Raw genomic sequence first — 14,978 nt, forward strand, 5'->3', positions numbered from 1 at the left:
CAATTTTTGGGTAATTTTTAGGCATTTTGCCAAGGCACCCCTGAAGAAACCTCAAGGCACCCTAGTTGAAAAAGGCTGGTATAGCAATCACTTCAAGACCAGGTCTGTTTTTTAACCTGTTTACATGTAAAAAGCAGTATTATTTGGTAGAAAATTACTTAAAACCCCCCAAACACATCAGATCTCAATGGGGAAAAATATAATGCTGGATATCTATACTGATATGGACTGTGTAATGTGTTAGGAACATAAGGATGCCCCATCATTTGATGGAAATGAAAAATGATCAACCTACAAAGTACTGAATTCAAAAGGCCCCCCCGAAAATCAAAGTGAAAAAATGATGCAGAAGGCTAGTCCATTTTGCTGAAACGTCATTGCAGCAACTCAAAATAGTACTCAGTAGTTTGTATGGCCCCCATGTGCTTGTATGAATGCCTGACAACGTCGGGGCATGCTCCTAATGAGACAACAGATGGTGTCCTGGGGTATTTCCTCCCAGATGTGTTCTATTGGATTTAAGTCAGGTGAGCATGGGGGGCCATCCCATCAACTCCTTCATCCTCCAGGAACTGCCTGCATATTCTTACCACGTGAGGCCGGGCATTGTCATGAACCAGGGAAAAACCCAGGATCCACTGCACCAGCGTAAGGTGTGACAATAGGTCCAAGAATTTCATCCCGATACCTAATGGCAGTCTAGCCTGTAGAGGTCTGTGTGTCCCTCCATGGATATGCCTCCCCAGACCATCACTGACCCACCAACAAAACGGTCATGCTGAACGATATTACAGGCAGCATAACGTTCTCCACGGCTTCTACAGACCCTTTCACATCTATTACATGTGCCCAGGGTGAACCTGCTCTCATCTGTGAAAAGCACAGGGTGTCAGTGGTGGACCTGCCAATTCTGATGTTCAATGGCAAATGCCAATCGAGCTCTATGGTGCTGGGTAGTGAGCACAGGGCCCACTAGAGGACGTCAGGCCCTCAGGCCACCCTCATGAAGTCTGTTTCTGATTGTTTGGTCAGAGACATTCACATCAGTGGCCTGCTGGAGGTCATTTTTTAGGGCTCTGGCAGTGCTCATCCTGTTCCTCCTTGAACAAAAAAGCAGATATCGGTCCTGCTGATGGGTTAGGGACCTTCTACGCCCTGTCCAGCTCTCCTAGAGTAACTGCCTGTCTCCTGGAATCTCCTCCATGCTCTTGAGACTGTGCTGGGAGACACAGCAAACCTTCTGGCAATGGCACATATTGATGTGCCATCCTGGAGGAGTTGGACTGCCTGTGCAACCTCTGTAGGGTCCAGGTATCGCCTCATGCTACCAGTAGTAACACTGACCCTAGACAAATGCAAAACTAACAAAAAACAGTCAGAAAAGATGAGTAAGGCAAAATGTTAGTAGCCTCCACCTATAAAACCATTCCTGTTTAGGGGGTCATCTCATTGCTGTCCATCTAGTGCAGCTGAAACTGATTAACAACCCACTCTGTTACTTAGCTGACCAGATCAATATCCCAGGAGTTTAACTGACTTGATGCTATACTCTGAATAAAAAGTGTCCCTTTCATTTTTTTGAGCAGTGTGTGTATGTATATAAAAGTCACAAGACTGCTCTAATTGCTAATAGCATTTTTGGTTTGTGATGCTCAGATGCAGTGTAGTTCTGCTTTAAAGCTTATACAAATGTACTACCAACATATTAATGAGCTAAAACTGATAAATAAATTGGGTTACAATGTATAACTTCAAATGTTGTAGCCACCTAAACCACAACAGTAAAATCAGTCTGTATATGCAGTAAAACATGCTTGTTATACTCACTGTGGAACCTAAGGGGTTAATTTTCTGCATTGTGTAATAAGGCTGTTTGATTCTGATCCTCCCCTTCTTACAGTGCCCCCTCTTATCTCCTGATAAGACATATCTGTGTGGAGACACTCTTGCTGTGCACTTTGCTTTGCTGATCCACTATCCCTGTGATGAGCCTTTTATTGTAGTCAATGGATATGCAGGAATAGGAGAGGCAACATGGGGACCTTGACATTTTTAAAGAAATGCAGTGCACTACTGGGCAGACCACAAGCTAAATCTAGGTAAATATGAAGTTTAGGCAAGTATAACCTATAGGAAAAATACATCTGGTTTTTCCCTATGTGATTTACCGGAAGGCCTACAGTGGGCATGTTCCTTTCCAACCAACTGGGGTGGACCTGTGTCTTACAGCAATGTCTGGATGAGACACTGAGCTTGTAAGCTGTGCTACCTGTGTACCTTTAGGGCTCATTCACACATGAAGTTGGGGGAGTAATAAAACCTAGTAGCTGAGTCACATTCTAACCACTTCTCCCTTTAGCTGCAGAGGCAGCGGCCGGTGGTGTACACATGCCACGGCGTTCAGTGAGCACAGAATCCACCCAATGCAACCTATGCAAGTGAATTGGACCATTCTGCAAGCTCCCCACAACTGCTGTGGTGTACTAATGTGGAGGATCAAGAAGATAAAGTAGGCAGTGAGTAGGCGATACAACACCTCCTCTCTGCCGGTCAAATGCTCTCTGTAGTGCGATGCCAATGCAGATTGCTCCTCAGAGAGCTCTCAAAGTGGAGATCCAGGTGTGTGTATATTTTATATATATATATACACTCACACACATATATATATATATATATACACACACAGTTGTGTTCAAAATAATAGCAGTGTGTTGAAAAAAGTGAATAAAGCTCAAAATATGAATATTTGGTTGTATAAGCACTGTTTCTGAGAACTGCTGTACATCTGTGTTGCATGGAGTCACCCAACTTCTGGCACCTGTGAACAGGTATTCCAGCCCAGGATGATTGGACTACATTCCACAGTTCTTCTCTATTTCTTGGTTTTGCCTCAGAAACTGCATTTTTGATGTCACCCCACAAGTTTTCTATTGGATTAAGATCTGGGGATTGGGCTGGCCACTCCATAACGTCAATCTTGTTGGTCTAGAACCAAGATGTTGCACGTTTATTGGTGTGTTTGGGGTCGTTGTCTTGTTGGAACACCAATATCAAGGGCATTTCCTCTTCAGCATAAGGCAGCATGACCTCTTCAAGTATTCTGATGTATTCAAACTGATCCATGATCCCTGGTATGCGATAAATAGGTCCAACACCGTAGTATGAGAAACATCCCTATAACATGATGCTTGCACAACCATGCTTCACTGTCTTCACAGTGTACTGTGGCTTGAATTCAGTGTTTGGGGGTCGTCTGACAAACTGTGTCCGGCCACTAGACCCAAAAAGAACAATCTTACTTTCATCAGTCCACAAAATGTTGCGCCATTTCTCTTTAGGCCAGTCAATGTGCTCTTTGGCAAATTGTAACCTCTTCAGCACGTCTTTTTTTCAACAGTGGGACTTTGGGGGGGCTTCTTGCAGATAGCTTGGCTTCACATAGGCGTCTTCTAATTTTAACAGTACTCACAGGGAACTTTAAACCTTCTTTGATCTTCCTGGAGCTGATTGTTGGCTGAGTCCTTGCCATTTTGGCTATTCTTCTATCCATTCGAATGGTAGTTTTTCACTTTCTTCCACGTCTTTCAGGTTTTGGTTGCCATTTTAAAGCATTTGCGATCATTTTAGCTGAGCAGCTTATCATTTTCTGCACTTCCTTATATGTTTTCCCTTCTCCAATCAACTTTTTAATTAAGGTACGCTGTTCTTCTGAACAATGTCTGGAACGACCCATTTTCCTCAGGATTTCAGAGAGAAGTGCACTGTAACCAGCATGTACAACAGTTGCTGCCTTCCTTCCTTAAATAAGGGCAATAATTGCCACCTGTTTTTCAAAGAATGAATGACCTCACTAATAGAACTCCACACTGCCATTATTTTGAACATGCCCCTTTCAATTAGTGATTCAATTACACAGAATCAGCAGCATGCATGTCATGACTGTTGGGTCTGTTGGATTTCTATTACTCTACTAAACCTGCTAGTAAATTATTTGCCATGTAGAAATATCATTTCTACCAAAAACAGTGATTGATCAGGTTAGTGATGTCTGACTGCTATTATTTTGAACACAACTGTATATATACACACACACACAGCTATTTCTGTCGGATAATGCACCATTTCACCCAGAAAATTGTTGCAATTACAAATGTTTAGGTATTCTCCTGTTTATTTCTTTCGTTTGTATTGGTAGGATACACAAAAAGTGGAGAAACAAAAAGCCAAATCTAACACATTCCACTCAAAACCCCAAAAATGGGCTGGTTACAGTTATTGCACCTGCAATGTAATATTTGGTAGCACACCTCGTGGAAAAAAATAACTAAATCAATACCTTCCTGTAACCATCAATGAGTTTCTTCTACCACTCTGCTGGAATTTTGGACCACTCTTCTTTCACCAACGGCTCCAGGTCTCTCAGATTGGAGGGGTCCCTTTTCCCAACTGCTGTTTTGAGATCTCTCCACATGTGATTGAGATCTGGACTCATTGCTGGCCAGTTCAGTACTCTCCAGCACTTTGAAACCATTTCTACACCTCCTCCCTTGGCCAACTCATACACTCTCACGGCTTCAACTACCACCTCTATGCCGACGATACACAAATCTATCTCTCGAATCACAAACCTACTAAACGACGTATCAGACTGGATGTTGCTCCCCTCCCTAAACTGAACCTCTCCAAAACCGAGCTCCTAGTCTTCCCCCCAGCCCGCACACCACCCCCCAGTGACTTCTCCATCACGTCCAACAATGCCTCTATCAAGCCCGCCCCGCAGGCCAGAGTACTTGGTGTCATTCTGGACTCCAACCTATCCTTCCAGCCCCAAGTCCAATCACTAACTAACTCATGCAGACTCCACCTCCGCAACATCGCCGAAATCCGCACGTTCCTAACCCCAGAAACCACTAAACAGCTCATCCACTCCCTCATCATATCACGACTCGACTACTGCAACTCCCTCCTCACTGGCCTGCCTTGCCACAGGCTATCCCCGCTTCAGTCGATCCTGAATACGGCAGCCAGACTCATTCACCTTACCAACTGCTCCGTTTCCGTCACCCCCCTCTGCCAATCCCTCCACTGGCTTCCAATTGTGCAACGGATCAAATTCAAAATCCTAACACTGACGTACAAAGCCATCCACCATACTGCCCCAAACTACATCACTGACCTAATATCCAAGTACCATCCGAACACGCACACTCCGCTCCTCACAAGACATCCTTCTCTCTAGTTCCCTGGTCTCCTCCCATGCCCGCCTCCAGGATTTCTCCAGGGTGTCACCCAATCTCTGGAACGCCCTGCCCCAACCCATCAGACTATCACCTACAGTGGGGATCTAAAGTTTGGGCACCCCAGCTAAAAACTTGTATTAATGTGCATAAAGAAGCCAAGGACAGATGGAAAAATCTCCAAAAGGCATCAAATTACAGATTAGACATTCTTATAATATGTCAACAAAAGTTAGATTTTATTTCCATCATTTACACTTTCAAAATAACAGAAAACAAAAAAATGGCGTCTGCAAAAGTTTGGGCACCCTGCAGAGTTAATATCTTGTACTGCCCCCTTTGGCAAGTATCACAGCTTGTAAACGCTTTTTGTAGCCAGCCAAGAATCTTTCAATTCTTGTTTGAGGTATCGTTGCCCATTCTTCCTTACAAAAGTCTTCCAGTTCTTTGAGATTTCTGGGCTGTCTGTCACGCACTGCTCTTTTAAGGTCTATCCATAGATTTTCAACTATGTTGAGGTCAGGAGATTGTGAAGGCCATGGCAAAACCTTCAGTTTACGCCTCTTGATGTAATCCCCCGTGGATTTCGAGGTGTGTTTAGGATCATTATCCATTTGTAGAAGCCATCCTCTCTTTAACTTCAGCTTTTTCACAGATGGCATCAAGTTACCATCCAACATTTGCTGAAATTTTATTGAATCCATTTTTCCTTCTACTCATGAGATGTTCCCTGTGCCACTGGCTGCAACACAACCCCAAAGCATGATTGATCCAACCCCATGCTTAACAGTTGGACAGAGGTTCTTTTCATTAAATTCTGTGCCCCTTCTTCTCCAAACGTACCTTTGCTCATTCCGGCCAAAAAGTTCAATTTTAACCTCATCGGTCCACAGAACGTGTTTCCAAAATGCATCAGGCTTGTCTATATGTTCATTTGCAAAGTTCAAACGATGATTTTTGTGGTGAGGACGTAGAAGAGGTTTTCTTCTGATGACTCTTCCATGAAGACCATCTTTGTACAAGTATCTCTTTATAGTGGAATAGTGTACCACAACTCCAGTGTCTGCCAGATCTTTCTGGAGGGATCGTGCAGTCAAACGTGGGTTTTGAATTGTTTTTCTCACAATCCTGCGAGCTGTTCTGTCTGATATTGTTCTTGGTCTTCCAGATCTTGCTTTAACTTCCACTGTTCCTGATGACTGCCATTTCTTAATTACATTCCGAACAGAGGATATTGACATCTGAAAACGCTTTGCTATCTTCTTATAGCCTTCTCCAGCTTTGTGAGCATCAACTATTTTCAGTTTCAGTTTTCTAGACAACTGCTTAGAAGAACCCATGGTGCTGATTGTTGGGGCAAGGTCAGATGAGTCTGGGCATTTAAAACCTTTGAGATTGACATCACCTGGTCTTCCCAGACGATGATTGAGAACAATCCATGACACTGGCAGGTCTCAGCTTGGCAAAGGGGGCAGTGCATGCTATAAATTCTGCAGGGTGCCCAAACTTTTGCAGACGCCATTTTTTTGTTTTCTGTTATTTTGAAAGTGTAAATGATGGAAATAAAATCTAACTTTTGTTGACATATTATAAGAATGTCTAATCTGTAATTTGATGCCTTTTGGAGATTTTTCCATCTTTCCTTGGCTTCTTTATGCACATTAATACAAATTTTTAGCTGGGGTGCCCAAACTTTCGATCCCCACTGTACTCTCCTCTCCTTTAGGTGCACCCTGAAAACCCAACTCTTCAGGGAAGCCTACCCCACCGCCTGCTAATTTGCCGACCTCCTCCACTCTTCCTACCACTCCATCCCTCACAGCTATCTCCTCCTGTACCACTATCCCCTCCCTCCTAGATTGTAAGCTCCAAGGAGCAGGACCCTCGAACCCCTCGTGTATCGCATTGTATTGTTACTGTACTGTCGCATGTTCTGTCTCCCTTTGTAATGTACAGCGCTCAGCGAACCATTGGTGCTTTATCAATACTGTATAATAATAATAATAATTTCTGGGTGCTTTTTGATGTGCGCTTTGGGTCACTGTCCTGCTGTAAGACCCCTGACCTCTGACAGAAACCTAACTTTCTGACACTGGGCCTGACATTTCACCTCAAAATTCTTTGTTAGTCTTCAAATTTCATAATGCTATGCACAGGGTCAAGACATCCAGCGCCTGAAGCAGCAAAGCAACCCCAAAACATCAGTGAACCTCCGCCATGTTTGACTGTAGGTCAAACTGAATGATGGGCTTTACCAAAAAGCTGTAAGTTTGTTTAGTCTGTCCACAGAACATTCTTCCAAAAAGATTTTGGTTTCCTCAGGTAAGTTTTGGCAAACTCCAATATGGCTTTTTTTATGTATCTGTGTCAGCAATGGGGTCCTCCTTCTTTATCTACGATTCAAACGATCCTTTGGTGCAATCTTTGATCAAGTTTTTCTCTTTTGTCCAAGTCCAGGGAGATTAACTACAGTGCCATGGGCTGTAAACCTTTTGACAATATTGCGCACAGTGGACACAGGAACATTAAGATCAGGTGAGTTTAATTACAAATTACAGGATCATCACAAACTTGGAATGCAATTATTTCTTACAATTTTGAGAAGGTGCCAAAAATTTTGCCGGCCCATTTTATGGGGTTTTGCATGGAACGGGTCAGATTTGGCTTTTTCTTTCTCCACTTTTTTGTGTCATACCAATATAAACAAAAGAAATAAGCATGAGAATGCCTAGACATTTGTAATTGCAACAATTTTCTGGGTGAAGTGGTACATTATCTGACAGAAATGCAGGGGTGCCGATATTTCTGGCCATGACATACATACATATATACACACACACATATACATATATATACACACACACATATACAGTATATATACACACACGTGCTATATTTATAAAAAAAAAACATTACGTATAGCATTAAAAGGTATCTGTAACAGATAGTATAAATATCCAAACCTGTTCTTTTAGTCTTCCTGCAATACCCTATACAGCAGAGCTTAAGGCTGACAGAGGCTGGGTCAGCACTTTGAGCCAGTGGGTGCAAACATCATACAGGAAGGGTGAGCGCAGGGATGACATCACTGCAGTTTAAGCAGCAGGCTGGGGGAGAAGAGAGGACTATGGAGATGGAACTTCAGCTGCTATTTTTTTCATCAGAATGGTGATCATAAAGGGGTGGTTGAGTTATGCACATGACAGAGGTTTGCAGAGTCAGGAACGACACAAATCTTGAGTGTGCAATTGGAAACCAAAGAATGTGATTTTTTTTTGCATTAATAAGAAAAAGGGATGGTAAAAAAAAAAAAACATATTGGCCACAGCATATTTGAAACAGACCATAGGACTAATCCAAAAAACAGATTTTACAGGCCAAGCTCATATTAGGTGTGCAAAGTCTCCAAAGCATCCAAGGAATGGAGCGAATCAAACAATATTACAAATTTAACATGCCGAGTACAAAGCAGGAAAACTGGATGAGCTGTCAACTTACATGACAACAGCGTGTTTTCAGCTTGGCTTCGCCTCGGCACAGTTATCTTTCCATTTGTGGTAAACATTGGATAACAAAGCAGCCAATTCTCATACCCGCCATCCAATATGAAAGGTTCACTTTTGAGAATGGTTTTAGTTTCCCACTAGAAACAAAACAAAACAGCCATTTTCATATATTGCTTTCACAATGATCTACATTTTCTTCTAATTCACATTTCTGTTTTGTAAAATGGATAGACCCTCCCCAAACAAAGCTGGAGAATCTGAATAACAGAAAAAAATGAACATGCTCAAACCTACAGGCTGCCATTGCTAAACGCCCTATATGCTTAAATAGAATTCTGATTCGCTGACTCCAATTCTAGCCACAGACAAGGGCAAATATCAAAAGATATTACAGAAGCAGGACAGCCAGGCAACTAGCATTTTCAGGAGAAGACAGGAACAGCAACCTCCATGTGTCACTATGCACAGGTTTTCTAGAAAGTATCAACGCTCTTTTGCAAAAAAAAAAAAAAAAAATTTGTAGGTTACACCAGCTTAGGAAAACAATTTTTGTGTTGTCCCACATTCTCTTATTATGTAGGATTGTAAACTCTCACAAGCAAGGATCTCATCTTCTTGTGTTAAATTGCTTTATAACTGCACTGTTTCCCTTCAACTATAAAGCATTGTGCATACTGTTGGTGCAATAGACGTACTGTCAAATAAAATCATAAAATAAGATATATAGTACTGTGGCCTAGTGGTTAGAATGTATGCCTTGTAGCAATGGGGTCTGCATGTCTGTGTTGGAGATTTTCTCAGATTGTTTTGTCTGGATGACAATGTCAGCAGATTAGGAAGCGAGGGGAAATCTTACCTATAAGTCTAGAAGAGCTCTGACTGCAAGAAAAATAATAAGAAAGTCTAAACCTGAGAGTGTGCAGTGGAATGATTTCATAGCCAATACACAGCCTGTTATTGGCAATAGAATCTGCTCTCTGCCGACTGTCAATATCACAAGGAGACAGAGAGCCTAATGGAAAACTAGTGTCCCAGCTTCTCCATCAGGCTCCCTGCCTGTCTTTGTATGCCAAGTTTGAAATGGCCTTAATTACCTCCAGTTTCGTTATCTACAAGCCTGAATTTTTCTCATTTAGCAGTACTTCTGCCTGGCAGTACCAGGGTCGCTGGTTTGAATCCCAGCCACGGCTCCACCTGCCTGGAGTTTGCATGTTCTCCCTGTTCCTGCATGGGTTTCCTCCGGGTACTCCAGTTTCCTCCCACACTCCAAAGACATGCTGGTAGGTTCATTGGCTCCTGTCTAAATTGTCCCTAGTATGTGTATGTATGAATGTAAGTTAGGGACCTTAGATTGTACACCCCTTGAGGGTTAGGGACGTGTGTGCGTGTGTGTGTAAAGCACTGCGTAAATTGACGGTGCTATATAAGTACCTGAAATAACTAAATAATTGTCACTATTATTAAAAGTGGCGCTATTAAAACCTAAGTGAATCTGTTCCATGTGCCAGTAAAACTAACAAAATTGGCAGCAGGGTTTTTTGATAATGGTGCAGGCTACTTGAAGAAGAAAAAAAAAATATCAAAAAAGTGTCAATAGCGTTTCCCCCCATTGGGTTTTCTTTTTAGGTCCCTTTCACATGGGCGGACCAATAGGGTCCGTATGTACTTTTTCAGATGGACCCGATCGGAGCATCCATTGCCCTCTATGGAGTGGCTGATGTAAATGGACATTTATCTACTTACACCCGTCTGCATCTGATCCGATCCTGTCCACTAAAAACAGATTGCTGGGGATCTGTTTCCCAACCGTCTAGTGGATTGGATGACAGTCAGATGTAAACTGACATGCAGTCTGTTTACATCTGACCGCCCATAGGAGATAAGTGGAGCGGACATGGACTTGCCATCTGCCTGCTCAGTGGGGATCAGTGGACAGATCCCCCGATGAGCAGGCGGAATCCACCCCTGTAAAAGGGGCGTTAGTGAGCATATAATTTGTATTACTAGTGTAAAGCTCACCATACATGCTACAAGCTGACTGTACAATCCCTATACGTATGTCTTGTTTAGATTTACCAAAACTATTAAATATATGAGGACACAACTCAATTATCCCATCAATTTGAGTACAATTAGACAAGCAAATAAAATAGATGCATTGAAAAAAAAAATGTTTTTATTACTATAATACAAAAAAGCTTTATTAATTTTACAAAGGATATGAGCATTAAGTACATTAGCTGAATACAATTATCATAACGCAAGATTTTTTTTTGTGGGTTTTTTTTTATGAATTGATAACTGTAGCCATAATTTATCTTTTTATAACCACCTAGAGTTCAACTAATCTGCACTTACAGATAGTAATTAACCACTTGCCCTCCAGAGGATTTACCCCCTTCCATTTTTTGCGATACGGTGCTGCGTACTTTAACTGACAATTGCGCGGCCATGCAACGCTATACCTAAATTACAGAGACCTGTGTTGTTTACACACAGGTCTTCCCCCTGTCAGCTTTCCCTGACGATCACCGAGTGCTGGCTGGGAATCGCTGGCCAGGACTCAGTGATTGATATCTCTAACATGGCATGGGTAGGGCGGCGTGCGTTCCCTACCCGGGAATGCAAATCACGAGTGTGTGTGTGTGTGTGTGTGTGTGTGTGTGTGTGTGTGTGTGTGTGTGTGTGTGTGTGTGTGTGTGTGTGTGTGTGTGTGTGTGTGTGTGTGTGTGTGTGTGTGTGTGTGTGTGTGTGTGTGTGTGTGTGTGTGTGTGTGTGTGTGTGTGTGTATATAGACACACACACACACACTTTTGTGCAGCCGTGTCGCAGTACTTCTGGAATAGGGCGGACGGCAAGTGGTTAATATCTGACTGGAGAACTTTCCTTTCTGGCTTTATTAGGATAATGAAAGCTTTGCCAGGAGCAAGCTAACAGCTGCAATGCCAGAACAGCTCATGAAAGCTTTCAACTTGCAGCAATGCTCTCATATCTTAAGAACACCACTGAAAATCCAACGAGAGGGAGAGTTGCTATAGATCTGTGTAAAGTTTGCGTCTCATAGCCTTACCTTATAAAGTGCATCTTTTAAGCTTTGAAGTGTTGTCCCAAGTTTTAAATCGGTCACTGAGCTGAACCAGTCAAGAAGAACAATGTAATCGGCATGACCCCTTCTGTCCCATACAGCTTTGGATGCCTCTGGAAGGTTACTTTCAATTCTGGATGCTGTAAATCTGAAGGGAATTGATATCTCAAATACTATTTTACGTCTTTAATAGTACCAATTTTACGTGCCTTTATTTGTATGTGCAGACAAGCGGTCCAGCAGAAGCAACAATAAGAGGGGACTGGACAAACCATAACTTCACATGAAGTGATTGAACAGTTTTTGGCCCCTTGCACATGGGGCAGTCTAGGAGCAGTGCTTCCATTCCAGAGTTTTAGTGTGCTCATGAGGTACAGGTCCCTGAAGCCACAGGGCTGTAAAAGCAGGTACCACTTGGTCCAGGATTCAGCCCCATCCAGTCACACATTAATACACATCGATAGGCTGCCTGCAGCAACACTGGATGCTGCACCTATCCTTCCTGGATGCACTAGAATGCTGGGAAGGACACTTTACTCTCAGGTGGCCCCATATGCAAGGGGTCAAATGCAACAATTTCTTAATGAAGTGTGCATTCAAGTATAACTAAGGCTGGCCATATATTATACAATTTTCTTCAGATTTTTGGTTTAGATTTACCAAAAACCATATAATATGAGGGTAAACCTAAAAAACACTTTCAATTGTATCCAATCAGGCAGGCCCTTGCACTATATAGTTGAAGGTAAATCTAAAGGAAATTGGGCAGAAATTGGACAGAAAATTGTATAGTGTAAGGCCAGCCTAAAGGCAAAACGCATTTTGAAAATTTAAGGTACAGCAGACAGCAAAAAAACTTTGACAGGTGTTCTAATCCCTGTCTGTGCCTCAGTTAGGAAGATTCACTCTATTTGTCCTGTTAACTGTTATTGCTGAAAATAAAAGAAGATCCTATATATTGGGTTGTCATAAGAACAGAGAGAGAGGGGAAATCTTCCAATGAGGACACTAGTTCTGGCAAAACTGTTAACAACCAGGTTTTCCTCTCACTTTGTGTCTTGGACTTGGGAAAGAAAGTGAAGGGAAAACCGTTCAGTTGGACACAGATAGCAAAGAAAGAACTGACTGAGAAAAAAACCCTACTTAAGCTGGCCATAAATGTCTTGTTTCTTTTTTTTGGACCAGCCAAAGGACTGATAGAAAAAAAAATGAAAAATGGATTCCCCCATCCACACATTGAAGGCGGATAGGGGAACTCCTCTACTGTTAGAATACAGGGATCAGTGGCTGCAGCTGGCTGATCAACAAAAGTTTTCCACTAGTCCTATTCAACAGAAATTAATCCTGAATGGCCTCAGATGCATCAAAAAGCGTTGTCTCACCACTAAGACACACACTTGTACACAGCCTGCACTTCCCCCTTTACATCACAGTGCAGCCAAGAGGTTCAGAATGCTGATTCATCTGTCAACTGGGAGTGGATCTCAACTACATAACCTAATTTCTGAACGTACGTACGTGCGTGCGTGCGTGCGTATACACACACATACATACAATCACAACATATCACAAGTTATAGCCTTGTTGAAAAAGACCTAGATACAAACTACTTTAAGGGGGATCTTGCCACTGATGTCTGCGAAAAATATAATGGTATGTACAATGGCAAGAAAAAGTATGTTAGCCCTTTGGAATGAACTAGTTTTCTGCAGTAATTTGCCATAAAATGTGATCCGATCCTCATCTAAGTCACAATAAAAAAAACACAATGTGCTTAAAGTGGTGTTCCAGTCATTTTTGAGTTTATTAAAAGTTCACAACCGGGTGCCCACTGCGCATGCACGAGTCATGCTGCACATCCGGATTGGTCCGGTAGTCTTCTGAGACCTGTGAAGTGTCCCAAAAGACTGCAAGGTGAAGGAGGGGGCCGAACTCACCGCTCAACCCAAAAAGTGCCAAATATGGCAGTGAAGGGGGGGGGGGGAGAGACAAACAGGCGGATCTTCCACTTTTGAGTGGAACTCCATTTTAAGCTGATAACATGCAAACGATTCTAATTTCTCCTGTCTTTATTGAACACGCCCATTAAATATTCCCAGTGCTGGAGGAAAAGAGTAACCACAAGCTAATTACTTTAAAGAAAGCCAATTGGAGTTAGTAGTTTGCACACCTGGAATTTAAAGGTGAGGCATAGAGATACTCCGATTGATAAAAGACACACACAAACATTTTCAGATTGCTGTACATACGAAGCATGAGCTGAGGTGAACCATGCCTCACAAAAAGGACAAAAGACACACGAAGAGTAGCTGATCTGCATATGCATGAAAACAGATACAAAGCAAATATGAAGTGTTTAGGCATCCATCAGCTGGCAGTTAGTACTAATATGTTTCCATTTATACACAATTTGTCTAAGGCTACACTTCCTAGAAATGGGCACCCAGCCAAGATGACTCCCAAGGCACAACACAGAATCCTCAATGAGGCAAGGAACAATCCATGAGTAACAGCTAAAGGTTTGCAGATATCACCGGAACTAGCAAACATCCTCATATCTCACGCCTTGACTACTGCAACTAGCCCAGCGCAGGCTCTCCCCGCTTCAGACCATCCTGAACTCAGCGGCTAGACTCATCCACCTCACCAACCGCTCCACCTCTGCCACCCCCCCTCTGCCTATCCCTCCACTGGCTCCCGGTTGCCCAACACATCAAATTTAAACTACTCACTCTGACCTACAAAGCCATTCACAACACTACCCCTAACTACCTAACTGACCTGATATCCAAATACCACCCTACCCGTACCCTTCGCTCCTCACAGGACCTCCTTCTATCTTGCTCCCTGGTCTCCTCCTTCCACGCACGACTGCAAGACTTCTCCAGGTCCTCCCCATCCTCTGGAACTCACTACCCCAATCCATAAGACTGTCACCTTCCCTCCTCATCTTCAGGCGCTCCCTCAAAACCCACCTCTTCAGGGAAGCCTACCCCACCCTCACCTAACAGCCATTCCCCCTCATTCCTCCCACCACTCCATCCCCCACAGCCACTTTCTCCTGTACCACTACCTCCTCCCTCCTAGATTGTAAGCTCGAAAGAGTAGGGCTCTCTAACCCCTCGTGTGCTGTTTGTTGTTGCTGTACTG

At 42.9% G+C, this 14,978-nt stretch overlaps 1 protein-coding gene across 2 annotated transcripts in view; it reads right to left on the reverse strand.

The window, feature by feature from the left end:
- Positions 1-14,978, reverse strand: part of USP8 (ubiquitin specific peptidase 8) — a 95,523-nt gene that overhangs the window by 38,204 nt on the left and 42,341 nt on the right. For both annotated transcript variants that reach the window (XM_089685695.1, XM_089685693.1), the window contains exons 8-9: positions 11,814-11,976; positions 8,736-8,880 (exon numbers count right to left, since the gene is read on the reverse strand). In XM_089685695.1, the coding sequence (XP_089541821.1) occupies positions 8,736-8,880; positions 11,814-11,976 (308 nt within the window). The remainder of the gene's footprint in view (positions 1-8,735; positions 8,881-11,813; positions 11,977-14,978) is intronic.

The sequence above is a fragment of the Staurois parvus genome, unplaced genomic scaffold, assembly GCF_062004578.1.
Source record: "Staurois parvus isolate SC_StPar_1 unplaced genomic scaffold, SC_StPar_1.0 ptg000381l, whole genome shotgun sequence".
In the NCBI taxonomy this organism is placed as follows: Eukaryota; Metazoa; Chordata; class Amphibia; order Anura; family Ranidae; genus Staurois; species Staurois parvus.